This window comes from Hibiscus syriacus, unplaced genomic scaffold (assembly GCF_006381635.1).
Source record: "Hibiscus syriacus cultivar Baekdansim isolate YM2019G1 unplaced genomic scaffold, ASM638163v2 tig00110580_pilon, whole genome shotgun sequence".
Lineage (NCBI taxonomy): Eukaryota > Viridiplantae > Streptophyta > Magnoliopsida > Malvales > Malvaceae > Hibiscus > Hibiscus syriacus.
In genome coordinates this window covers 270,151-297,387 of record NW_024062791.1, presented here as the reverse complement: position 1 = coordinate 297,387, position 27,237 = coordinate 270,151, and the positions used below count along the sequence as shown (strand labels likewise).

At 34.7% G+C, this 27,237-nt stretch overlaps 1 protein-coding gene across 1 annotated transcript in view; it reads right to left on the bottom strand.

Annotated features, from left to right (window-relative positions):
* Positions 1-1,203: 1,203 nt before the first annotated feature.
* Positions 1,204-27,237, bottom strand: part of LOC120133511 (cinnamoyl-CoA reductase 1-like) — a 42,828-nt gene continuing 16,794 nt past the window's right edge. The window contains exons 5-9 of the mRNA XM_039150081.1: positions 26,868-27,053; positions 26,151-26,503; positions 24,626-24,818; positions 15,942-15,947; positions 1,204-1,217 (exon numbers count right to left, since the gene is read on the bottom strand). Coding sequence (XP_039006012.1) covers positions 24,629-24,818; positions 26,151-26,503; positions 26,868-27,053 — 729 coding nt within the window. The 3' untranslated portion in view covers positions 1,204-1,217; positions 15,942-15,947; positions 24,626-24,628. The remainder of the gene's footprint in view (positions 1,218-15,941; positions 15,948-24,625; positions 24,819-26,150; positions 26,504-26,867; positions 27,054-27,237) is intronic.

Genomic DNA, 27,237 nt, shown 5'->3' with positions numbered 1-27,237 from the left:
TCTTATTTCAGAACAATTGAAGGATTAGAATCGAGTCAAGCAAGGCTAAGGTGAGTACATATTAGAAGTATGGTACAAGGGAATAAGACTTGTGATAAGTCTAATTCCTATGTTGATTTTCATAGCACAATAGTTATGAACATGCATACATGATGATTATTATGATAAATGCATAAAGTATATATGTTCATATGATTTGATAAACGATATATGTGAAAAGACCCAAATGTACATGTGATATGATAAGTGATATGAGCTATGTGATCACAAGAGAAATGACATGAACACATGAAACATAAGAATAATGCCCATGGTATACGATATGGGAGCTATAGGTATAGTTGGCATGCCAAGAGTCGAGGGTTCTACGTGGTCTTTCGGGACGTATATGTATCATTTGGAACATTTACAGTGTCTTTTGAGACAGATCTGATCCACTAGAATATGTATATGGTTCTTAAGGAGTGGTCCTTTGGGACAAATACAGTCATAGGTTCTTCGGGACAAATTTCATAGACCCTAGTGGGACCCATACAAGCTGTGGTGATAGCATAGTGCACAACCTCAATGTACTCGAATACCTTGAGTTCTCAAAAATATACGTGGGCCTATAAAAGGTTATCAAAGGTAATTACATTATTATAGTTATATGTTATCATATTATTATTGTTTACATTGAATTGTATACGACATGATTGAATGGATAGATTTCATGTTCGTATTAATAATGAATGCATTATTGTTATATTTATATGTCTCACTTGTAGATGCTCGATTTCGTCCGAGGGCTTTATCGGAGGCTTCGTATCCAGCAAACGATACAAATTTGGACCAATAGGAGCCCAAAACAGCAGTGTTGATTGGAGACTTCAGTCCACGTGAAGTCCTGCACAACAAGAACAGTTAGCAAGCGAAAATAAGGGGAAAGTAGTGTTTGATCGTGGGAATTATATTGAGCACTAAAAAAAACTGTAAAGAGTCAGTTTTGAGGGGGAATTAACCGCTGGAAATTAAAATAGGGAAAAGCATTGTAAACAGGGGGAACCATTCGAAATAAAAGGGGGAACCCGAGCAGAAAAAAAGAGAGAAAGAAACGAGAGAAAAACACAGAACAAGGGGAGTCTCTCAGGTCGGCAACCAGGAATTAACGAGAAGGTTTCCCAATAACCATTCGAAGGGGGCTCTCAGACAGGGGACAAACAGTAAAAAAGAGGGTGGTCTCAATCTTTTCCTTCGAATTTACAGCAGAAAATCAATGTAAAAGAGAAAAGAAAGGGCAATCCATCATTGTATTAAAAAATCAGGAAAGCAATAGAAAACACGTTTTGGGTTTGAGGTACTTTCTTTTGGTTTGTTTCCATTTTCCCGTTTTGTTTGTGTGTACTGGTATTGTTTTCAAACCAAGGTAAATATGAAATAGAATCATGAGAAGATTGTTTACCCGAGTCGTGCGTAACAGAGGTTGGTGTTCGAGCGTTGAGGTTTGTCCGAGAGACCTGGCACATGGTATGAGGTTTATCTTTTAGATCGTGATTTCAAAATAGAGTGAGAATAAAGGGAGGTAGGGTGAAGATCATTTACCTTTACGTTGAGTCACTGGGGCGTTGTGCATGGTGGCCGGATTTGGGATTTGGAGTCTCGGTCGTGACTTGTGAATGGGGGAGATGAAAAAGAGAATATAGAGGGAGGGTAGAGAAGATGAGAGGAACGGCTGGGTTGTTTAGTTTAGAGTTAGGTTAGGTTTGTTATTTAGGTTGGATATATATTAAAAATTTAGAGTTAATTAGCTTTTAGCCACCGAGTCCTTAGAGTAAAACTGTCGTTTAATACCTATAGTTTTTGTGTTTAATTTCATTTTGGTCCCCAAACCGAATGTTTTCCTGTTTCCAATTTTGCATCTTTATTTTATGCGTTTTAATTTTCAGTCCCAAATGTTATGTTATTTAGTTTTTGTTATTTTAGACATTTAACTTCTGAATTGTTGCATGTTCGTTTTAGTCCATAAATCAACATTTGCATGTTTATAGTTTTGTCTCTTTATTTTACCCGCATCTAATTTTAGCCCTAAGTATTCTTGTATTTAATCTTTGCTGTTTTAGACATTAAACTGTTAATTTTCGCATGTTACATTTTAGTCCCTAGGTAAAAGTTTGCATGTATCTAATTATGTATATTTATTTTATGTTCATTTAATTTTCGTCCTAAATATTGATTTGTTTAGTTTATGTTGTTTAGATATTAGACTTTAAGGTTTTTGCATGTCACATTTTAGTCATGTGGGTATGTTATTTTAAGTTTATGTGATGTTGCATATTTGGCATAACATTTTATCGGTTTTCATTTTAGTTTTACAGGTGGTCTCAGTTTTATGTTGATCTTGGTATATGTAATGCATTGATAGGTTTTTTTGTGGTCTTTGTTTAATAGTAATTTTAGCTTTAGATTTATTTACTCATTTATTTTAATTGCATGTTTAATTAATTTTTACATGACATTATTTTTGCATAATTTGCATGATAGCCTCATTTGCATAACTCGACATATTACATAATTGAATTAAGGGTAATATACTTTTAATTTAAAATTGTTTTAAGTGGGCAGTCATAACTGATTTGAGGTATGCTTTTAATGATTTTAAAATAAAAGTGTATCTCGAAAGTGACACCAAAAAATTTGATTCGTCACCTAAAATTTGGGAACGAAAGAAAAGGAAATGTTCGTTTATTTATATTTATCGAGAAAAGGTTGTTATAGCTTTTAAGATCTGATCTCGATATTTATAAATAATGGAACATTCTTTAACTTTCTAAAACGACTTGGTAATTTAAATTTAATTTATTTGAGTGCTTTTGAATGTTTTTAAATTTACATCTTTGTTTTATGGGATCAAAAATCAAATTAAGTTCGAATTTGTAAAGTTCAATCCAAATACATTAATTAATCGATTAGGTACCGTTTTATGGCGTTGTGGGGGCGCTAATCCTTCCCTGCACGTAACCGACTCTCGAACTTGGATTTTGGTAATGCAAACCTTAATTTGTTGTTTTAATTAAAATTAATTTTTATTTAAAATAACAAAACATTTATGGGTGCCCAATTACACCCTAATCAAAGATTGGTGGCGACTCTTTGAACAATATGTTTTTAACGTAAAGAGAATTTCAAAATTTTTGAAGCGAGAGGTTTTTAAATCGCATTTGTTTTTAAATTAAAAATCAATTGGAAGAGATAAGTTAAAAATTGATGTGGTTTTCAAAATCTCACCTTTTCACTTTTAAGGAAAAATCGTTTCGACAGCTTGGCGACTCTGCTGGGGACTTTTTTTAGAGAGTCAGGCCGATAGTCGATTAATTAATTGTCTTTGCAATTGAAAATTACAAATTCGTTTTAATTTGGTTTTTGATCCCTTGTTTGGTTTTTAATAAGTTTTGTTTGTATTTTTGATTTTTTTTAATTTAATTCGATTAACAATTAAATAGTTGTACTAGTTTGTTTGCTAATGATTTCAGATTAATTGTATGAATTTAGGAAATTTTGAGTGTTTTTATTGTGCTTTTTCGCTTTTCCTCACACACTGCACAGTTGCATTTTCATGACATGAGATAAAACCCCGCTCCGTCCTAATTAAGTAGGAGTGAGAGACTATGCCCTCGTGTGGTTTTCACCTCCGCATGGGATAGTGGATCGCTCCTGGAGCTCACGCCTTATGGTCCTCGTGATGGTAATCACCTCCGCATAGACATAGGGAGGTGTGTTCCCTTGAAATTGAACTCGATCCCCTAAAGCCTGTGATGGACCAAGATTAAGGGTTCGGCAGCCCAAGGGGGCACCAGCAAGGACAATTCGAGAACCTATTACTTTAGAACCTAACCTGACATATAGTGAACGTAGAGCCTGAACTTAGGTTGAACCAAACCCGAACCTTAAGAATCCCGTGAGGAGGGTACACAAGGAAAAGCTTTTTTTTTGAGTTATTTATTTTCATTTTTCGAATAAATGCATGCGAACTAGATATCATGCGGTTAGGTTTATTTTTTGAATAAGCATGCGAATTAGATATCATGCGGTTAGGATTTATTTTTGTGAATAACAAAGCATGGGGGTAGATATCATGTTGGGTAGGATCTGATAAAGCATGATTGGGTAGCCAGCATGTGGGTAGGATTCTTGAACAAATTATTATCCCGATTTAATTGCTTTATGTTTACTAACTGATCTTTTGTTGTCTTTGCTTTATTTCTTTTTCTGTTTTGCATTGTAATATCCATTACATGGTGTTGATTTGGGATTGATGTCCATATAGAAGGCCAGTAATATGGAACGAACGATTCAGAAAGAGGTTGAAGACAATGCCGATGTTCTGAGGTGGTCGGAACAGTCCCAATTGACCAATGGGGACAACATGATGCCTGGATACGTGTCAGAGTTATTTGGTTATACTTACATCAACGTGCGTCATAATGATCTAAGTGAGCTAAAGGAGATATGGGGAAGATGGACAGTAGCCGATAAGGAGATGTTTTATCAGTTGTACAGCGATATTCCTTATCTTCTGGATGTTCCTATTGACCGAAATCTATTTAGAGCGTTGGCGCAGTTCTGGAATTCGGCTTATAGCTGTTTCACATTTGGTAGAGTGGATCTGACACCAACAATAGAGGAGTATCAAGCTTTGGTCCGTTGTCCGAGGTCCCAGATAGATAGAATATATACCAAGCTGTCAGTCACTCCTTCGTTTAAGAAGAAATTATTATTGATGACCGGAATGAGTGAAGATTGGGTAGTCAAAAATATTAAGAAGAATGGAGACAGTGAGTGCATCTCTTGGGCTGCTTTGAAAGAAGTAATTGCTCATCACCCTGATAGGAGAAAGAAGCTTGACTTGTTTGCTTTAGGGATTTATGGGCTCGTTATTTTTCCAAAAGTGCTAGGATATGTAGACGTATCAGTCGTTGACCTGTTTGAAAGATTAGACAAGCACGTGGATCCTGTTCCAGCTATTTTAGCTGAGATGTTCCGGTCTTTGAGTTCTTGTAGGCGCGAGGGAGAAAGACGCTTTATAGGATGTGCGCCTTTGCTGCTAGTGTGGATTCTGAGTCATTTCAAACATGTTGAAAGAGCACCAGGACGAGTGTTTCTAGAGGGGTTTTCGCCTTTGAAGGATTTTCTTTCTAAAGAATGGTCTGGGGGCTTCACTGAAGAAAAATGGATGGGCATCTTCAAGGATATCAGAGATGGAGATATTTTGTGTCGAGCTTCGTAGAATACCTCTTCGGATATACTTTACCGATGTGAAGAGTGAGATTGGGTTCTTTTGCCAGGTATATGGGGTTCTGTTGGGTATGCACCTCTACTAGTTTCCAGACAGTATGGATCGAGGCAGTTCATTCCAGCCACGTGAGACTTGGTAGGATCGGATTTTGCATTCAAAGGAGATCAGTATAAGGGTAAAGTTAAAGGGGTTGCTGAGGCCTGGAAACAAACTCATCGCGTGAATTTGTTCACCTATGATCTCGAGTTATCTCAAGAGTACGAGCAGTGGAGAAGCGGTCGAGTAAATGACAATATCCCGATAGTGAATCCTGAAAATATTCAGCCGATGGATGAACAGTTGAGAGTGGTGCCATCTCCATTAGAGTTAGCCAAGCGCGATTTCGAAGCAGAACAGAGACAATGGAGAATGACTTTACAGAAGCTAGAAGATGAAGTGTATCAAAAGGGATTGGAGATTGACATTCAGAAGAGTAGAGTAGATCGAATTATAAAAGTAGAGAAACAACTTCGGCTAGACTTTGACGATCTTCGGTCAACTTATCAACGAATGGTAAAAGCTCAGACAGGTTCTAGCTCGAGTAAGTCATCTGTCGAATGGAGGCAAGAGGTGGCGAGCCTCAAAAAGAGTAACCGGAGAGAGTCAAGAAGAGCTCAAGCAAAGCAGGCACCAAGTGAAGATTTTATCGAAAGAAAATGATTCTTTAGAGCAGCAGTTACAAGAGAGTCAAGCTCAGAATGAGAAGTTAAAGGGGAAGATTTCAAGTTTAGAGACTGCATTACGACGATACCGAAGCAGGGAAGGTAGCTCAAGCCATGGGGAAGTTGAAAGTCTGAAAAAACAAGTGAGTGAGCTTGAAGCCATGGTTCAAGATTTTCAGAGGCAAGCAAGTGAGCTATCGATAGTTCCTTATGAGGGGGATATACAGTGGCGTTTTCGATGGGAGCGAGCTCAGGCGAGAGTTAAGCAAATAGAGGATCTTATTGCTTGTTACCTAGGACACGCTCGGAGAATAGCTCAATATTTGGTCATTTTATCTGAGGAAGCTGCTGATGTGACTGAAGAACTAGATCCCGAGGCTGAAGAAAACCAGAAGATCGTGGAGTTGCTAGCACATGTACAGCAAATCGGAGAGATGGTGCAGATTTATTTGTGATATGTTTCAACTTTGTAATTGAACGTTGTTCTAATATAAAGAGTTGTTCTAAGGAGTCGTTTCAGGATCAACACCCTACATTTTGTATATGAATTTTTAATACATTTAAATTTTTGCATCGTATTTTTTTCATTCATAATCATATGTTTCATATTCATTAATAAATATCAGCGATAACAAAATGACTCTGTGACAGAGTAATACTGGAAAATCCCAAGCATATCTACAGAACCAGGAAGAAAGTTATGGAGGATAAACTTGCCCAAATTGAGAAGGCTCAGTTGGAGTTACAAGATAATATCAAGAAAAAGCAAGAAGATATGATGAATGCCCAAAAGGAGATGTTTGTCAAGTTTGCGAGTATGTTGGAAGGAAGAAATCCAGAACATGGGAAAAGCCCTATGCCAGAAGATATAATTGAGGACCCACTTCATCCTCCAGGGTTAACCCCAGAACAATCTCAGAACGTTCAAGTGACCCCTGCACATGTCGGGAAGGTGTACATTAATCCAGTCGGTGCTTCTATTAACGTACAGCCTGGATCTAGTTCATATCAGGAAGAACATCAATATCATCAAGTTCCAGACCTTGATGAAGAAGCCAAGAAGGACCAAAACAATCCGTTGGAAGAGAAATGGAAGCAGTTAGAAAGAGAGGTCAGAGCCATGAAGGAAGATACCAGTGTCTATGGATTTGACGCAAAGGAGTTAAGTCTAGTTCATGATCTAGTCTTGCCTCCAAAGTTCAAGGTTTCTGACTTTGAGAAGTTTGATGGTATCAGGTGCCCCTCTGCGCATATCATGATGTTTTATAGGAAGATGACCGGATACATAGGGGACGATCAATTGTTGATACACTGCTTTCAGGAAAGCTTAACTGGCTCGGCAATCCGGTGGTATAACCAGCTGAGTAGAGCTAATATTAAATCGTGGAAAGACTTGGCTAAGTCCTTTCTTGAGCAATACAAACATGTAGAAGATGTTAGGCCCAACAGGATGATGTTGAAAGGAATGGAAAAGAAGTCTAACGAGAGTTTTAGACAATATGCTCAAAGATGGAGAGATGTAGCAGTGTAAGTCCACCCACCATTGGAAGAGGAGGAAACAAATATGCTTTTTGTCAACACCTTAAAGGCTCCTTTTTTCTCGCATCTTATCGGTAATCCTTATCGAAGTTTTGCTGATGTGGTTACAGCAGGAAAAATGATTGAAATGGCAGTTAAGAGTGGAAAGCTCGAGGGAGGAGAGTCTAGTAAGAGGCCACCAACGAGGAAAAAGGAAAACGAAGTCAGTAATGTAAGGCAATACGATTCTAATAACATCACTGTTTCCCGTCCTCAAGGAGCAGAGTCATCAACACAAAATGATAATAGACAAGGGGCAAGGGACCAGAGGAGAGAGATGCCTCAATTTGACCCCATCCCGATGACTTATAAGGAATTGTTTCAGATTTTATATGATCGGTATGTGGTTTTTCCGTATAACGTGACACCAATGCAACCTCTTTTTCCCAAATGGTATGATTCTAGTGCTCAGTGTGAGTACCATACAGGGAACCCTGGGCATTCCATTGAGAATTGTACTACTTTTAAGAAGGTTGTCCAAGCTTTGAGAACGAGGAATATCATCAACTTTGGTGACAGTGAGCAGCCGAATATAGCTCAGAATCCGTTGTCAAGCCATGCAGGGGCAGGAGTTAACGCGATTACTGAAGAGAGAGGAAAAAGAATTGTAAGGAATGTTAGTGAGGTGGTATCACCCATGAGTTGGGTGTGGTGCCAGATGGTTAAGGTAGGATGGTTGAAGCCCAATTTGGTGGGTGAACAGTTTAACAGTGGAGATGTATGTCAGTATCATAACAGTGAAGGACACAGTATTCAGCAATGTCCTGACTTCCTATCTTTGGTACAAGATATGATGGACAGTAAAGAAATTGAGTTCTTTAAAGAGATTGCTGAAGAAGAGGAAGCGAAAGTTTGCGCTTCAGAAGGATCATCTAAAGGGGTTTACAATGCTAATTGTCCCCTAATCATTACTCCCAAGGATCGATTGACTGAAAAGGTAACTCCAAAAGTTGTTATTACACCTCCATCTCCATTCCTATATCGGGATAATAAACAAGTGCCTTGGAGATATGATTGCCAGATGGGAGATGTAACAAAAGAGAACGAGGAAGTAGATGAGGTGGGACACTTTACTAGAAGCGGTAGGTGTTATTCTCTTAATCCACCCAAAGAGTCTGAGAAGAAGGTTGCAGTTGATAAGGGGAAAAAGGTTGATATTCAGATAGAAGAAGATAAGCCTGTTATAAATGAACCAGTAAGCGAGAGTGAAGCGGTAGAATTTTTGAAGTTTCTGAAACACAGTGAGTACAGTGTTGTTGAACAGTTACACAAGTTGTCTGCCCGTATTTCTGTTTTATCATTACTTTTGAGTTCAGAGGCCCATAGGAATGCTCTGTTAAAGGTTTTGAACCAGACTTTTATTCCGAAAGAGTTGCCCATTGAAAGGTTGGACCAGTTAGTTTCCAATATACAAGCTGATAATTTTTTATCTTTTTCTGAGGATAAGATCCATTCTGGGATGATTGGTAGTCAGAAGGCTTTGCACATTATAGTTAAATGTAAAGGGCATGTGTTGTCCCGGGTCTTGGTTGATAATGGTTCAGCTTTGAATGTGATGCCCTTAGTGACTCTAAAGAAGCTTCTATTAGATAGTACACTTATGAGAACCTGTCAAAGTGTGGTTTGAGCTTTCGATGAGACTAAAAGAGAAGTGTTGGGCAAGATTGATGTTCCTCTGAATATTGGTCCAGCAACTTATGAAGTGGAATTTCTCGTAATGGACATTATGCCTACGTACAATTGTTTGTTGGTAAGGCCTTGGATTCATCAGGCCGGTTCAGTTCCGTCCACATTGCACCAGAGACTGAAATTTGTGATCAATGGAAGGTTGGTATGTATTCATGCTGAAGAGGACATTATTGCTTCTGTTTCTACTACTGCTCCGTATATTGAAGTTGATTAGCAAGCCATCGAGTGTTCTTTCAGATCGTTGGAGTTTGTCAATGCTACGTTTGTGGCCGAAGGCAGGAAGATACCAAAGCCTCGATTGTCAAACTGTACCAAGATGGGGCTCAAATTGACTCTTGGAAGAGGAGAAAAAGTTGGGAAAGGGTTAGGAAGTCAGTTACAAGGACCAGTGAATCCAATATGCCCTGTTACTAAAAGAGATCGATTTGGTTTGGGGTATCAACCAACTCCGAGGGATAAGCTGAGGGGAATTAAGAAGGGTCAGGAAATGAGAAAGGCCAGACTAGCTGGTGAAGACCTTAGCTGGGAACCCATGATCTTCCCGCCGTTGAGCAGCATTTTCATATCTGGGGGACATATGTTTCAAGGGAATTCAAGGAACACCGAGATGATGGTTGAGAATGCCTTGGGATATTTAGGCATTAACATTATAACTGATGATGAGTTTGAGGAAATGAGAGCTATGGGCATTTATCCTGCACCACCGGGCTTCGTGTTGAACAATTGGATCGCGGAAGAACTATCTGTAGTTTACAAATCTTTTACAGAGTAATCCACTGGAACTTTCTCCATGTTGTTCATACCCTGGGGCAATAGGTGATTTTATGTAAAGGGTTAAGCTGTTTGTTTTTTCTTGCTTTTAATAAAAGATGCATTCTGTTAGTTCCAAATGGCAAACATTATCCCATGCATTTCATTCATTCATTCATTATTTGTTGTATATATGTATGTATGTATTTATTTCTATTTATTTATATGGGAAAAGATCCTCCCATATGTATATATGTATATATATCTTCTCTTTCATTATTTTTTCAGGAGCTCAGATATTAATAATATGAATGCCAATGACTCTGACCCGGAGATTGATTTCGAGAAGCCTATATGTCAAGGGGAAATAGAAGATTGTGATGATAATGAAGGATGTGAACTACCTTCTGAATTGCTGAAAATGGTGGAGAATGAAGATAAGCAGATTCTACCTCATAAAGAGTCTACTGAGATTTTGAATTTGGGGACGGATGAGGATAAGAGAGAAATAAAGATTGGTACCACTCTGTTAGTTGGAGGTCGACATGATTTGATAGAATTGCTTCAAGAATACAAGGATGTATTTGCATGGTCATACGAAGATATGCCGGGTTTAGATATATAACTGGTTGTTCACAAACTGCCAATAAAGCCTGAATGTAAACCGGTACAACAAAAACTGAGAAGAATGAGACCCGAGATGCTGCTCAAGATTAAAGAGGAAGTGAAAAAAATTTGATGCTGGGTTTCTTAAAGTGGCTAAATATCCCGAGTGGGTGGCGAATATTGTCCCAGTACCGAAGAAGGATGGGAAAGTTCAAATGTGTGTTGACTACAGGGATCTCAACCGAGCTAGTCCAAAAGATAATTTTCCTTTGCCACATATAGACACACTAGTGGATAATACTGCTGGAAATTCTTTGTTCTCTTTTATGGATGGTTTCTCTGGCTACAATCAAATTAAGATGAACCCTGAAGATATGGAAAAAACGATGTTCGTTACCATGTGGGGAATGTTTTGTTATAAAGTAATGCCGTTTGGATTGAAGAACGCCGGGGCAACATATCAAAGGGCCATGGTGACATTATTTCACGACATGATGCATAAAGAGATAGAAGTTTATGTCGATGATATGATTGTCAAAGCCAATACAGAGGAAGAACATATTGGGAATTTGAGAAAAATCTTTAAAAGACTAAGAAGATGTCAGTTAAAACTCAACCCAAATAAATGTACTTTTGGGGTGACATCTGGGAAGTTGTTGGGATTCGTAGTGAGCCAAAAAGGAATTGAAATAGACCCATATAAATTAAAAGCTATTCAAGACTTACCATCCCCACGAACACAAAAAGAAGTCAGAGGATTTTTGGGGAGATTGAATTACATAGCTCGGTTTATTTCGCAGTTGACTGAAAAGTATGATCCCATATTCCGCCTTCTTCGCAAGAATAACTCAGGGGAATGGAATGAGGATTGTCAAAGAGCTGTTGAAGCAGTGAAAAGATATTTGTCGAGTACTCCAATCTTGGCGCCACCAATCCCAGGCAAACCATTGATTTTGTATTTGTCAGTTTATGAAAATTCAATGGGGTATGTGCTGGGGAAATGTGACCAAACTGAGAAGAAAAAAAGGGCTATCTATTATCTCAGTAAGAAGTTCTCTGAATGTGAGACAAGATACTCACCCATTGAAAAGTTGTGTTGCGCTTTAGTATGGGCTACCCGAAGGCTTAGGCAATATATGTTGTATCATACTACTTGGCTTATATCGAAGTTTGATCTCTTGAAATATTTAATGGGTGTGCCTGCATTATCTGGAAGATTAGCTCGTTGGCAGATCTTATTGACCGAGTTTGACATCCAGTATGTAAACCAGACGGCAATTAAAGGAAGTGCTATAGCGGAATTCATTGCAAGCAGGGCTTCGGAAGAATATGAGTCTTTGAGCTTTGATTTCCCAGATGAGGATTTAATGTCTATTTCGATGAAAGAAGCAGTGGCGTCCACTAGTAAATATTGGAAGTTGAACTTCGATGGTGCTTCAAATGCCATGGGACATGGAATCGGGGCAATTTTGGTCTCCCAAGAGGGAGAGCATTATCCTTTCACCAGTCGGCTTAATTTTGATTGTACTAACAATATGGCCGAGTATGAAGCTTGTGTTCTAGGTCTTAGAGCTGCTGTTGAACGTAAAGTAAAAATGCTCAAGGTATATAGGGATTCAACTTTGGTAATTTACCAGATCATGGGAGAATGGGAGACAAAAGATCCCAAGCTTGTAGAATATCGTAAGTTGGTTATGGAACTTGTTGAAGAATTTGAAGAAGTAACTTTCAATTACCTCCCCATAGAAGAGAATCAAATGGAAGATGCCTTAGCCACACTGGCAGCATCGTTTAAGATGAACGAGCATTCAAATATGATGCCCATTGAAATGAAGGCTTATGAGTATCCAGCCCATTGTTTTAATATTGAAGAAGAAGAAAATGGAAACCCTTGGTATTATGATATCTTGCAATATATAAGGTATCAGAGTTATCCAGAACATACGACTGAGAATGATAAGAGAACCATTAGAAGAATGGCATCAGGGTATGTGCTTGATGGTGAGACTCTATATAATAAAAGTATGGATCAGGTCTTATTAAGGTGTGTGGACGCGAAAGAAGCCAAATTGATTCTTGAAGAAGTGCATGAGGGAATATGTGGTACTCATGCTAATGGGCATGCTATGGCTAGGCAGATTATGAAATTTGGGTATTATTGGTCAACTATGGAAACAGACTGTATTAATTATGCCCGAAAATGTCACAAATGTCAGATTTATGGAGATAAGATACATACTCCTCCTCATCCATTGCATGTAATGACAGCGCCGTGGCCATTCTCATTGTGGGGGCATGGATGTTATTGGACAAATTTCGCCCAAAGCTTCAAATGGTCATCGCTTCATTCTGGTAGCCATAGATTACTTCACCAAGTGGGTAGAAGTAGCTTCTTACGCAAATGTTACCAGTCTACAATATGCAAATTCTTAAAGAAGGAGATCATTTGTAGATATGGTTTACCAGAGAGGATTATCTCCGATAATGCGTTGAATTTAAACAATAAGATGATGGTCTCGGTCTGTAAGCAGTTCAAAATAAAACATCTTAATTCCACCACTTATCGCCCAAATATGAATGGGGCAGTAGAGGCGGCTAATAAAAACATTAAAAGGCTCATAGAGAAAATGACTGAGACCTATAAGGATTGGCATGAGAAGTTGCCCTTTGCTCTGTTTTCTTATCGAACTTCAGTACGGACTTCAACTGGGGCAACTCCGTTTTCTTTGGTTTATGGGATGGAAGTTGTCTTACCTATTGAGGTGGAAATTCCCTCACTTCGGATTTTGTCAGAGGTAAAGCTTAATGAGGCAGAATGGGTACATGCTAGATACAACCAATTGAATTTAATTGAAGAAAAGAGATTGAAAGCTATTTGTCATGGTCAGATGTACCAAAAACGTATGATACGGGCACATGGTAAGAAAGTTCGCCTTCAAGAATTCCATGAGGGAGATTTGATGCTTAAAAGGATTTTGCTTGTTCAGAAGGATTTTAGAGGAAAATGGATGCCCAATTGGGAAGGACCTTATGTTGTCAAGAAAGCATTTTCTGGGGGAGCTCTAGTCTTAACTAAAATGGATGGATCAGAATTACCCTATCCAGTGAATTCTGACGCTGTTAAGAGATATTTCGCTTGAAGAAAAATGAAAAATAAATGAAAAATAAAAAAATGAAAAATGAAAAAAGAAGAAAGAAGAAAAAAGGAAAAGAAAAAGAAATAAAAGGAGGGTTCAAGATGAAAACCCGAAAAGGGCGTCTTGAAACCAAAGGAGGTCTCAAGTTGAAAACTCGCGAAGGGCGACTTGAGTTTTGTTTAAATTCAGAATTCGTGCATGGTGGAGGTTCTGAATCAATTTTGGAAGTGGAAAGAGCTCCTGATATGGATAGTAACAATGACAGTTGGTGATCAGGGATGAGACCAAAGATTAATGAGTCTCGATTGAAATAACCAAGAGAAATTGAATGCACATGAGATTCAATACTGGTTTAGGGCATCCAATGATAGAGATTTGGGAGTTTAGAAGTAGCTTCATACTCTTAAGCATCACAATTTTAGAGATATTTTGGACATAAGCTACACTCGAGACATTCTAACGGCGTGTCAGTTCAAAAGCATTTGCATTATTGATATTTGAAGACGCCTACTCTTTTGTTCTTTTACTTTTTCCAGTTAAAAGTTTGTCATTTAGTTGCCTAAAATTCTCTGTATTTATATAAATAAAGAGATGTCTTTCCTTGTTCGTTTCCCTTTTGTAAGCATCTTATTTTGAAAAGTTAAAACATATAGCTTAACTTGAAGTACATGAGATCATTTTGTATTATTGTGCAAAAATTTTTGGAAAATGCAGGTATTCTGAAGTTGACAATGGATTAAACATGTAAGCTTGTGTGGCTACGGGAAGCTAAAACCTTGGAATTCATAGAAAATCTCAGCCATGATAAGAAGACCCAAAAAGATTGTCATTGGTCAAGAAGTTGGTCATGGGTACTGGCGGGTTTCAAGAAAGGAAAGAGTCAAGGTTCTGTTAAGCCGAGAGATACGGAATTGAGATTGTTAACTGGGGTGAATTGGACAAATGTTCTGTACCCAAGATGAAATCGAGTTCTATCAAGATCAAAAGGAGATAGAGTTCCTTCGAATAAGAAAACACACTGAATTGCATAATTGCATACATTTTAGGCATGATTAGGATCATAACATTCATAATTGCATGATGACTTAAGCAGTTACAGGTTTTCCATGGATAGTTGAAGATATTAAAGCATCGAGATGAACATAACTGGTTTGGAGATTTTGAAAAGAATGATGTTTATATGAAAACTAAGCCAAAGCAGATTCACGTATCCAATGGTTTCTAGATAAGTTTTTGCGATGGAGATGGATTTTCAGAAATGTTCTCAAATTCTAAATTTTTGAGTATAATATTTTTTAAACATACATTAATGATTGGTAATGTTTGATTTTCAGGTTGACCTTTGAAACAAGTCAATCTTAAGCCTTCACGAAAGAGCAGTGAAGCAATCATCATAAGCCTTCACGGAAGAGTAGTGAAGCAAACTCATTTTATGAAGATCGAGTTCTATACTCTCTAAAGGAATAGAGAGCGGACTCATTTTATGAAGATTGTTCGAGTTCTATACTCTCTGAAGGAATAGAGAGCGGACCCGTTTTATGAAGATTCTTCGAGTTCTATACTCTCTGAAGGAATAGAGAGCGGATCCGTTTTATGAAGATTGTTCGAGTTCTATACTCCCTGGATGACTAGGTAGCGGACCCGTTTATTGAAGATTATTCGAGTCTTATACTCCCTGAATGAATAGGGAGCAGACACATTTTCCAAAGATTGTTCGAGTCTTATACTCCTTGAAAGAATAGGGAGCGGACCCGCCATTTGAAGATTTTTCAAGTTTCATTTATCCCGAAGTAACAATAGAGATCTTTAATCTTTTGAAGTTCTCAGGACCGGACAAACTCGATCATCTTTTGATCTTTGCTTTATTCTCGTTATATGACAATGAGCAAAGAGGGGCAGCTGTAGATGCTCGATTTCATCCGAGGGCTTTATCGGAGGCTTTGTATCCAGCAAACGATACAAATTTGGACCAGTAGGAGCCCAAATCAGCCCAAAACAACAGTGTTGATTGGAGACTTCAGTCCACGTGAAGTCCTGCACAACAAGAACAGTTAGCAAGCGAAAATAAGGGGAAAGTAGTGTTTGATCGTGGGAATGATATTGAGCACTCAAAAAAAACTGTAAAGAGTCAGTTTTGAGGGGGAATTAACCGCTGGAAATTAAAATAGGGAAAAGCATTGTAAACAGGGGGAACCATTCAAAATACAGGGGGGAACCCGAGCACAAAAAAAGAGAGAATGAAACGAGAGAAAAAACACAGAACAAGGGGAGTCTCTCAGGTCGACAACCAGGAATTAACGAGAAGGTTTCCCAATAACCATTCGAAGAGGGCTCTCAAACAGGGGACGATAACAGTAAAAAAAAGGGTGGTCTCAGTCTTTTCCTTCGAATTTACAGCAGAAAATCAATGTAAAAGAGAAAATAAAGTGCAATCTATCATTGTATTCAAAAATCGGGAAAGCAATAGAAAACACTTTTTGGGTTTGAGGTACTCTCTTTTGGTTTGTTTCCATTTTCCCGTTTTCTTTGTGTGTACTGGTATTGTTTTCAAACCAAGGTAAATATGAAATAGAATCAGGAGAAGATTGTTTACCCGAGTCGTGCGTAACAGGGGTTGGTGTTCGAGCGTTGAGGTTTGTCCGAGAGACCTGGCACATGGGTATGAGGTTTAGCTTTTAGATCGTGATTTCAAAATAGAGTGAGAATAAAGGGAGGTAGGGTGAAGATCGTTTACCTTTACGTTGAGTCATCGAGGCGTTGTGCATGGTGGCCGGATTTGGGATTTGGAGTCTCGGTCGTGACTTGTGAATGGGGGAGATGAAAAAGAGAATATAGAGGAAGGGTAGAGAAGATGAGATGAACGGTTGGGTTGTTTAGTTTAGAGTTAGGTTAGGTTTGTTATTTAGGTTGGATATATATTAAAAATTTAGGGTTAATTAGCTTTTAGCCATCGAGTCCTTAGAGTAAAACTGTCGTTTAATACCTATAGTTTTTGTGTTTATTTTCATTTTGGTCCCCAAACTGAATGTTTTCATGTTTCCAATTTTGCATCTTTATTTTATGCGTTTTAATTTTCAGTCCCAAATATTATGTTATTTAGTTTTTGTTATTTTAGACATTTAACTTCTGAATTGTTGCATGTTCGTTTTAGTCCATAAATCAACATTTGCATGTTTATAGTTTTGTCTCTTTATTTTACCCGCATCTAATTTTAGCCCTAAGTATTCTTGTATTTAATCTTTGCTGTTTTAGACATTAAACTGTTAATTTTTGCATGTTACATTTTAGTCCCTAGGTAGAAGTTTGCATGTATCTAATTATGTCTATTTATTTTATGTTCATTTAATTTTCGTCCTAAATATTGATTTGTTTAATTTATGTTGTTTAGATATTAGACTTTAAGGTTTTTGCATGTCACATTTTAGTCATGTGGGTATGTTATTTTAAGTTTATGTGATGTTGCATATTTGGCATAACATTTTCTCGGTTTTCATTTTAGTTTTACAGGTGGTCTCAGTTTTATGTTGATCTTGGTATATGTAATGCATTGATAGGTTTTTTTGTGGTCTTTGTTTAATAGTAATTTTAGCTTTAGATTTATTTACTCATTTATTTTAATCACATGTTTAATTAATTTTTACATGACATCATTTTTGCATAATTTGCATGATAGCCTCATTTGCATAACTCGACATATTACATAATTGGATTAAGGGTAATATACTTTTAATTTAAAATTATTTTAAGTGGGCAGTCATAACTGATTTGAGGTATGCTTTTAATGATTTTAAAATAAAAGTGTATCTCGAAAGTGAAACCAAAAAAATTGATTCGTCACCTAAAATTTGGGAACGAAAGAAAAGGAAATGTTCGTTTATTTAAATTTATCGAGAAAAGGTTGTTATAGCTTTTAAGATCTGATCTCGATATTTATAAATAATCGAACATTCTTTAACTTTCTAAAACGACTTGGTAATTTTAATTTAATTTATTTGAGTGCTTTTGAATGTTTTTAAATTTACATCTTTGTTTTATGGGATCAAAAATCAAATTAAGTTCGAATTTGAAAAGTTCAATGCAAAGACATTAATTAATCTATTAGGTACCGTTTTAGGGCGTTGTGGGGGCGCTAATCCTTCCCCGCACGTAACCGACTCCCGAACTTGGATTTTGGTAATGCAGACCTTAATTTGTTGTTTTAATTAAAATTAATTTTTATTTAAAATAACAAAACATTTCTGGGTGCCCAATCACACCCTAATCAAAGATTGATGGCGACTCTTTGAACAATATGTTTTTAACGTAAAGAGAATTTCAAAATTTTCGAAACGAGAGGTTTTTAAATCGCATTAGTTTTCAAATTAAAAATCAATTGAAAGAGATAAGTGATTTACACGTAGGTATCAAGAATCAGGAAGAGTGGAAATAGGGTTGCAAGAACAGCAGCACTGCTAGAGGATCAGATCAGATCAGAAGTAACGGATAAAGTATATCTTTTGTCGTGTATATGGTTGGCATGTAAGAAAAGTGTCTGTTACAAATGTTCTGATAAGTTTTGTCTTGTTTTGGTTAACTTGTGTAAAGTAACAATGTTATTTTAATGAAAATTTTAAATTTCCTTGATTTTTCGTCAATAGTCAAAGTTTGAAAAGTCAATGTGACACCTCGGACTCGTATCCGGGTCGAGTACGGGTTGAGGGTGTTACATAAGAGGTCGGAATATTAATAGGCTTGATAGTGTTAATATTACTCTTTGTAAGAATTGAAGTATTGAATAACCTACTCTGTTTTGTGAATAGGTTATTGATGATTTTAGGTTGATTTTCCATTGATGATTGTTTGTAGTAGAATACTGTTCATTTGGGTAATAAAATATTTAATTATCTAAAAATATCTCTTTCCTCCATCACCAACTTTTCGGCTTCTTTCAGTTTCTCGTGACGCCAGGTTTGAACCGCTTCTGTAAACCCAAGATGAATATAAACACAATAACTAGCAAACATGGGACAGACATTACTGCTAGTTACTTCGAAAGAACAGCAAACACTTCAACGATAACTGTAACCCAATGATTGAAATGGGTATTCGCTTAGAGAATTTGTTGTTGAAGAATTCAAAATATTTAATCTATTAGAATCTTTTCAATCCAGTAAATCGTCAAAAGACAACTAGCAGTGGATTTGGAAACTGCATCACATAGAGAATATCAAGTTTCCTTTTCCATCAAATTGAAAAATTAAAAGTCTTTAAATGTAGAGCTGATCTGCAACCCTTGGGCAAAATGATTCCAACTTCTTTCTATATACCAATGTTGTCTCCTAAAGATGAAAAACATAAAAGGGTTTTGCCTACAATAGTTCTGCAATTTTTCAATGTCTAAATTATTGCTTTTGGGTGGTTGGGTGTTTGGGAAAAACTTAAAATTAGAAAGCTTTTAGAGTAAATTCGATATAAAATCTGTGTTTAATAACTTATTTGATGTTTCAACAGTAGTTTAAGAGTAAAACTATATATTAGTCTTTTTATTAATGTTGTCACATCATCAATTTAATAGAAATGACGGTGAAGCGATCATTTTGTTACAAATTGATAATATTAGTTAACATTTTTTTCTTTTGAAACTTCAAGAGGAAAAATAAAAACATACTCAAATATTAGTGTGTATAGTTTACCCTAAATATTGATCTCTTTACCTGCTTTAAATTTTAGCAGTTGTACTTATAAAGTACTTTTTGTATACTTAAAGTAATTAATTATTTTAATATATATTATCTTATAATCATTAAAATTTTTAAAAATATTATTTAATTAAAAATTATTTTAAATTATTTTTAAATAAAAAAATTTAAATTATTTTTAAATCAATATTCTTTTATATTATATAGCTTGTCGTTTATGTTTATTTTGAGCCAAAATAAAAAAAATAGAGTAATAAAATATGAGAAAATATAGGAGTTTTGTGTGAAAAGAAAAAAACGTATATAATATGTGTTTTGTATAAATAGGAGCAGAAGCTGAACGATAATAATAATACATATATATATAAATCTTATCTTCAATAATTTTATATCTAAACAATCCATTATTTTTATATCATAAAGGAATAACTCAAATATTATTTTTGAATTATTCTAGATAAATTAAAAATATTGTTTTAGATCATTTTGTACATGATATAAAAATTAGACCGACAATTAAATCGATCTAACTTTCAATTTTCAATTTGATCAGTTAAATTATTATCTAATATTAACATAATAAAAAATAAAATTTGTATTAACACGCATAAGGTAGTTTAGTTGACAAACACATGTTGTTAACTGTTTGTACTTAATAGAGGACGGTGGAGACAAAAATAAATAAATAAAAAGGATTTCAAGAGTCAATCACCTAACCTCTGACTCCTATAGGCAAAGAAAAAGTAAACTGTATTATTAAAAAGTATTTTTTTTATTTTAATTATTGACCATTAAAAATCTATTAGTAATACGGATACATATATATATATATATATATCATTTTTATTTCATTATCAGCAATAGATTGAAAATGCCCGCTACTTGTAATGCCAACTTCTTTTCTTGATTTTAACAAAACAAATTTGAATGTAAATTTTGATAAAATTATAATAAGCTTATTGTCTAACTTAGTGGCTCAACATTATACAGGGATTCAAGTTTCAATTCTTCTCTTCTTTCTAACATCAAATAAAATAATTTTTATTTTATTTAATCAACTAGATAATGAAATATATCATTATCTGATTAATTAAATAAAATTATTAAAAATAATATTTATTCTATTTATGGTAAAAGCAAACGTGATATTAAAAAATAAAAAAATTATAATTCAAAAACTATTAAATTTTTTAAAAAAAATAAAAGTTTACGATAATAATGATTTCATTAAGAAACTAATTTCATGGAAAAATTCTAGAATGCACATCGTACACCAAAACACATTACTAATGTAATATACTGATACACACTACTAATTAAACTGTCTTTATTACATAAATATAAAAATATATATAATGATTTATCCATAATTAATCTTTTATTATTATTTAGTTTAAATTTTAATATGAATATAATTAAATTGCATTTTTTATTAAAAAAATATAATTATTTTGAAAATTTTATTTGTTTATGACTGGAACACTTAATTTATATAAATTTGCATATTCATCCCAACAACAATTATCAGAATCAACCGTCGACGATCTTCTTCATCGCCGGGAGATCATGTTCAGCCTCAACTTTAAATTCTCATTCACCCAATCCCCACTGATTTTTAGCTGCTTTACAACGACCCCTCTTCCGTCTTGTAAGCAACCTTTATAAACAACTCCAAATTCATCTTCACCCGAAAGATTACGGTCTAAAAAATTTCTTAGTCTCGATTAATTCTTCATATGTAAACAATAACTCAAATTACCTTAACCGCTGGGTTCTGCCATCATTGCTGGTGAATGCACAAAATCACTTCCGAAACTAGTACCAATGAAAGGAGCTGAAGACTGTGTCTTTGTATAAGATGAATCTATAAGTATGTAACATTGTTTAAAACATGAGCTCCAATTACATATAATCGAAAATTATCAATAATTCCTTAAGAGACTGAATAAACTAATATGCTGCTATGAAAAGATTTACATTATCTTGGGAAGAGCCTAGTGAGGATGACATTACACAACCACCTGTAAGTAACACAATCTTTTAGCGATGAATTGGATCGTCGACGATTAGTTTGATGGTTGTTATTGGGATGAATATGCAAACTTATATAAATTAAGTGTTCCAATCCTAAACAAATAAAAAATTCTAAAATAATTATAACTTTTAATAAAAAAACTATAAATTAATTATATTCTTATTAAAATTTAAATTAAATAATAATAAATGATTAATTGTGGATACATCATTATATTTTTAAATATTTATTTAATAAGAATAATTTAACTAGTAGTGTACATCGGTGTATCACATTAATAATGTATTTCGGTATGCAGCGTACACTTTAAACTCATTCAATTTCATGATCAAAATAAATAATAGTAATTTAGTATTACTCGTGTACTTTAAATTCATTCAATTTCATGATCAAAATAAATAATAATAATTTAGTATTACTCGTGTAATTTACTAAAAAGAACCTTTCTTCTACTACTTAAGAAGAAAAAGAACGTACACCAAAAGACTCAACCGTGAACCATTGAACTTGTTTCTCACCCAAAAAGCAATCGACTTTTCCTAGTTTGAAAAGAGTGTATATTTCGCGTTTGATCATTTCAATGGACCTATAATATTTCAACAAGAAAACTGTGTAAAAAGTGATTTATTTTAAATTATAAATATTTAATAAATTAATTAATTTTTTCAATATTTTTAAAATCGGACTGGACCTTAAACCGATGAAGATACTGGTTCAATGGGGTTAAACCGCGGTTGAATCGGTTTATAAAAAATAATATTTTTTAAAATTTTACATAATATTCAAAGCAATATTAATATATATATATATATATATATATAATACTCTTTTTAAGTTTACAATATTAAAATGTATAAAAATATCAAAGTCATAACATATATAAGTTAAATACAATAATATCAAGTGAAACAAAATGATTTAAATCAACTACAACATAATATTTAAGGTCAATACCTAATGAAATTCATCAACAACTAAATAATAAAAAAAGTACATAATTGATACAAGTATCAATCATCATAATATTCATTGAAATTGATTCCCTCAAATTTCAAAATATTAGGAAAAACTTTTTCATTAGTTGAACTATCACCGCCATCACCACTTTGAACTTGAAACTCCATAACATCACTTTGAACTTGAAAGTCCACAACATCACTCACCTAGCAATATGATAAATAAATACAAAGTTAAATTTAAATTCCCAAAAAATACTTAACAATTAAAAGTAAAAGTGTAAAACATATTAAATAATAAATATAAGTATATAACTAAAATAAACAAGCAAAGATTAACCTTCATTTTTTTCATGATAATTATATAATTAAAATAAATTTGGGGCTGAAAAAATCATAACAAATGACGTCGTTTGATTTAATTTAAAAAAAAATCCGGTTTTACCGGTTTCCAATCGGTTCATTGCAAAATTGGTTTTGGAGGCTGACTGGACCAGACAGGCAATTGGTTCCCGGTTCAACCGGTCGAACCTACTGGTCCTGTCCGGTTTTGATAACATTGAATTTTTTAATACCCATAAAATTGTTAATAACCGATAACAATTTTGTACGAATTCGAGTTTTTATTTTTAAAAGTTGTTACTAATTATTGATAATTTAGATTAAAATAAAATTATGTAAGATCAAAAGAGAATTAAAGAAAACATGTAAGATCAAATTGAACAAAATAAAAATATGAGAAATAAGATAAAAAGAAATTTTGTATCAAAATCAAGTGTTAATGAGTTGTGTGTTGGTCGACTATCCCTAGATGACTTAAATTTTTATTCATTTTAAATATTTATTTAATTGGGATATCTTAAGTTTTCGGATCGAATATCCGAATCCGCACATTAAAATTAATTTATCAAAAAATAAATATATTGATATGTTCTTGTTTTCCAATTGCATACTGTTTATTTAACATAAATTATGCTATTGGATGCCCCACTGCCATTTATTTTTTATTTTACTTTTAAAATACTTTGTTGTTACTTAATACCATTGGAGAAATAAAATACTGTAAATCTGTAAACAATGAGTAAACAATAAATTTTAATTTTTTTCTTATTTAATCAAAATCTGCTACATACAAAATCAACATCTCTTTCTTCTTTTTCTTTTTAATTATTATTAATTATTTATGAACCGTAATAGAGAGATGAGTATCCATCTTCCTATTTCCTGTCGTACGTGAGGTTGGTCTGCAAAACTTTCAGATTTTGGAGAAATTCAAATTTAAGGTTAAGGTATTTTAGTTATGTTAGGGTTCGCCTGTTAGGCTAGTGGGTTAATTATTTATTGAGATTAGAGGTTATATATATATATATATTAAAAGCTTATTTTTATTGATAATTCGAAATTAAAATTTAATCAATATGTATCTGATCCGATTATCTGATTTTTTTTCAAATATCTAAAAATAAAAATCAGATTTTCAAATTTTCAAATCAAACAACGGATCAGACTATTTTGCACACCCGTAGTTTTAACACCATTAAATTGTGGTGCAATTGACCTAGAAAAGGATAACTACTTAGCACAATGTTAAGACGCTGTTAGGACTGTGCTGATCACCGAGAAGAAATTTACAATTTTTTAAGGTAAGAAACTAGCAATGCAAGAATCATTTGTTTGACCTTTGACGAGGTGGTGTTTGTATCACGGTCTGTGGGCTGATCTGTGCCCCGAGACTGTCAACTGAGTTTTTTTTTTTTTTTGCTCTTGGGCCTGGGCATTTTTACCAAAATCCTTGGGTTGAATTGAGCTATGCTCTCTTTTATATTTTTCTAATTATTTTTTGAATTTATTTTTTAATTGTTGTTGAATCTATGAGTCAATAGATCAAATTAACTAAATAAAAATGATAATCATCTGATCAACTTGATTATTGATTTAGACACAAGAATATATAATTTTTTTTATTTAAGCCGAACAATCGTATCCAGTCCACAGGGTAAGATTGGAAAGCATAATATGTAGGAATATTATTGTTATTATTATAACCTTTACATTGCGTGCCCAAATCAAATGTGGTTTATCGATGAAGAGAGGATTTAGAAGCAGCAATGATATAATAAGCACCCCATAAAAATAGGTAGAAAGGACAGTTGGTCCATACATCCAGTAATGCAAATTGCACGTCTCTAGCTTAAGCACAAGTACTCATTGTGTGATCAAAACCTTTCAAGATTGGATACGAAGCACTGAATCTTCCTGGGATTGAGGTGGTATTGTCACGTGTCCTTTCTCTTGCAAGCTCTTCACCGTTTCGTATAAGCATTGCTTCACCGAGGTGAACTCCAGTCCCGACTCCCTCAGCTTCTGGTTCGAGAATTTGTACGGCTTTTTCCTCGGATTACTCTCATCTGAGCATCTGCGAATAATTAATTGGTAAGGGACACAAAAATTGCAACTTTTTTTCTTCATTTAACCAAAATTGAAAGGTCCCCTGGATTCCCACCTGCAGGAGAAGATATTGAATATTCAAAAGAATGAGAATAAATAAATCAATTTCCTTTGAATGGGAAACCTCCCTGTCCATGATTGAAGTTGAGTAGGTAGTGGGTACAATAAAATATTCATTTTCTTGTGATAAGCTGACAAGGACATTTTGCAGTTGGTGAAGATCCTTTTCAACTACCATTTCCATTTACCTATTTTTTTTTAATAAAAAAAACACCATTCACTTTTTCTAGGAGAATTAGGCAAGATTTGTCATTTTGACAAAGCTCGTGCACCGATTACCCCACACCACTCCCACCCTCTTGCACTTGAGAATGAATCATGGTTTACCTAATCCATGCATATATCTACTGATCCAACTCTTTATTTTTCTCAATAGATATATATTAGACACATATTCGTATTTCGACTGTTTTCATTCATATGTTTGAATAACATAATCTTCAACCTTTTAATTTAAAATCTGAATCCCTTCCAATTTTCCTGGAATATGATTAATCTTTTGAAGGAGGCATGAATTTCTTACTGTCACTATCCAAGTTTACCAGTCAACAAGTTGTGGATAAAGCTCTCTTTGAAGCGCGGGCTAGGGTTAAGCTCGTGTTTTTTCTTCAATTCTCCAATGTTAGGTAAGATTTGACATTTTTCAATTAGCCAATTAAACAATGATTAAAATATATGCTATCTAATTTCCAAAACTTATCACAACTAATATTTAAATAAGATATATTATAAGATCACTTGTAAAAATTAATGTATCAAATAATAATAATCCTCCTACCCATATAGCATTCAAATTCTGCTATGCGGATTTGTTGAAGGCAAGTACAAATAAAACACCTAGGAGTAGTTCAGTAGGTTGGAGAATGTGGAAATAGACAATATCCATAATTCTAGATATAAAGTGGCACAAACTGACAGGAAATTAACAACTAAAACATCTCTGACTAAAACATTAGTTAAACTAAAACATCTAAAGGTGAGCCTTATAATTTCACTGCTTTATGAACATAATCTTTGACATAATTCATTGGATTTTAAAATATGACCCTCTTTATATTAGAAAAACAACTCTTGATTGTGTCCCAATTTGCCGATTCTCAAACATCAGAGAGGGGTTGCCCCACTTCCTAAATTTAAACTCCTTTTTTAAATAAAGTTTCTTAACAACCAAAATTTTGTCAAAGTTTATATGAAGAAAAAAGGAATAATTTGGGTGAGTAATTAACAGTCAAAGACATACTTGGTAGGGATGGGATACTCGGGGAAGAACTTGGCTAGAGTCTCCACCACCTCTCCACGGTGGAGGACGCTCTCGGCGCACAGGTATCGGCCGGAGGCAGAGGCATTCTCAAAGACAAGAATGTGTGCTAACGCAACATCTCTGACGTGAACATAGGCTTGGACCGAATTGACATAGGTCTTTGCGGAGCCGGTTAAGTACTTGAGGATGTGAACGGTGCTGGCATTCACAGTTGATTGCAGCAATGGACCCAGCACCAAAACTGGGATTACCACCACAATGTCCACCCCTTTTTCCTTGGCTGTTTCCCAGGCTGCCTTTTCCGCCACTGCCTTCCCATAACAATACCAATTCTGCAATTGCATGAACCAATCATTTAGTTCATCTCCAAAATTTCCTTTTCTACATTTTATGACCATTGAACCTAAATCTTTTAATGAACTAATCCGAAATGTTTAACTCCTCTGGAATGCCAATTATAAAAAAAATCTCCCAAAAAAAGTAATCCAAATCAATCCCAAATTAGATTAGCAAAAATAACCCAATTTTCAATGTTGTTTTCCTTTTTGAAATCGAGAGTATCAATAATCCAAATGGACCATTAATCAGGTTGTTATATATGGGGAGAATTTAACATGTGCCTTGATTTTGTTTGATTGGATGGAAAAATAGAAACAAAATAAATTGTAAATGTGTTTGGTAGGAAAGAAAAATCACCTTAGTATTTTTGCAGAACTCGAGATCACTCCAGCAAGACTCATCCACAACTACATCAGGGCCCCTGTTGGGGTCCATGTGCACTGCTCCAATTGACGACGTGAACACCACACGTCGAACTTTGGCCTCCGCCGCTGCCATTATCACATTCTTTGTGCCGATCACGGCCGGCTCCACCATTTGTTCCTTTCAATTAATACGAAAAAGATAGATACCTCAACTACCGATCTTCAAAATCCTTAGGTGTTAATACTAGTCAATTAATTATTCTTTCCTGGAAAACATTATTCAGATTTCAAAACTCTCTTTAAACAATCTGACGGGAAATTTATGAACAAAAGGATCTGAGGAAAATAATCAGAAACATATT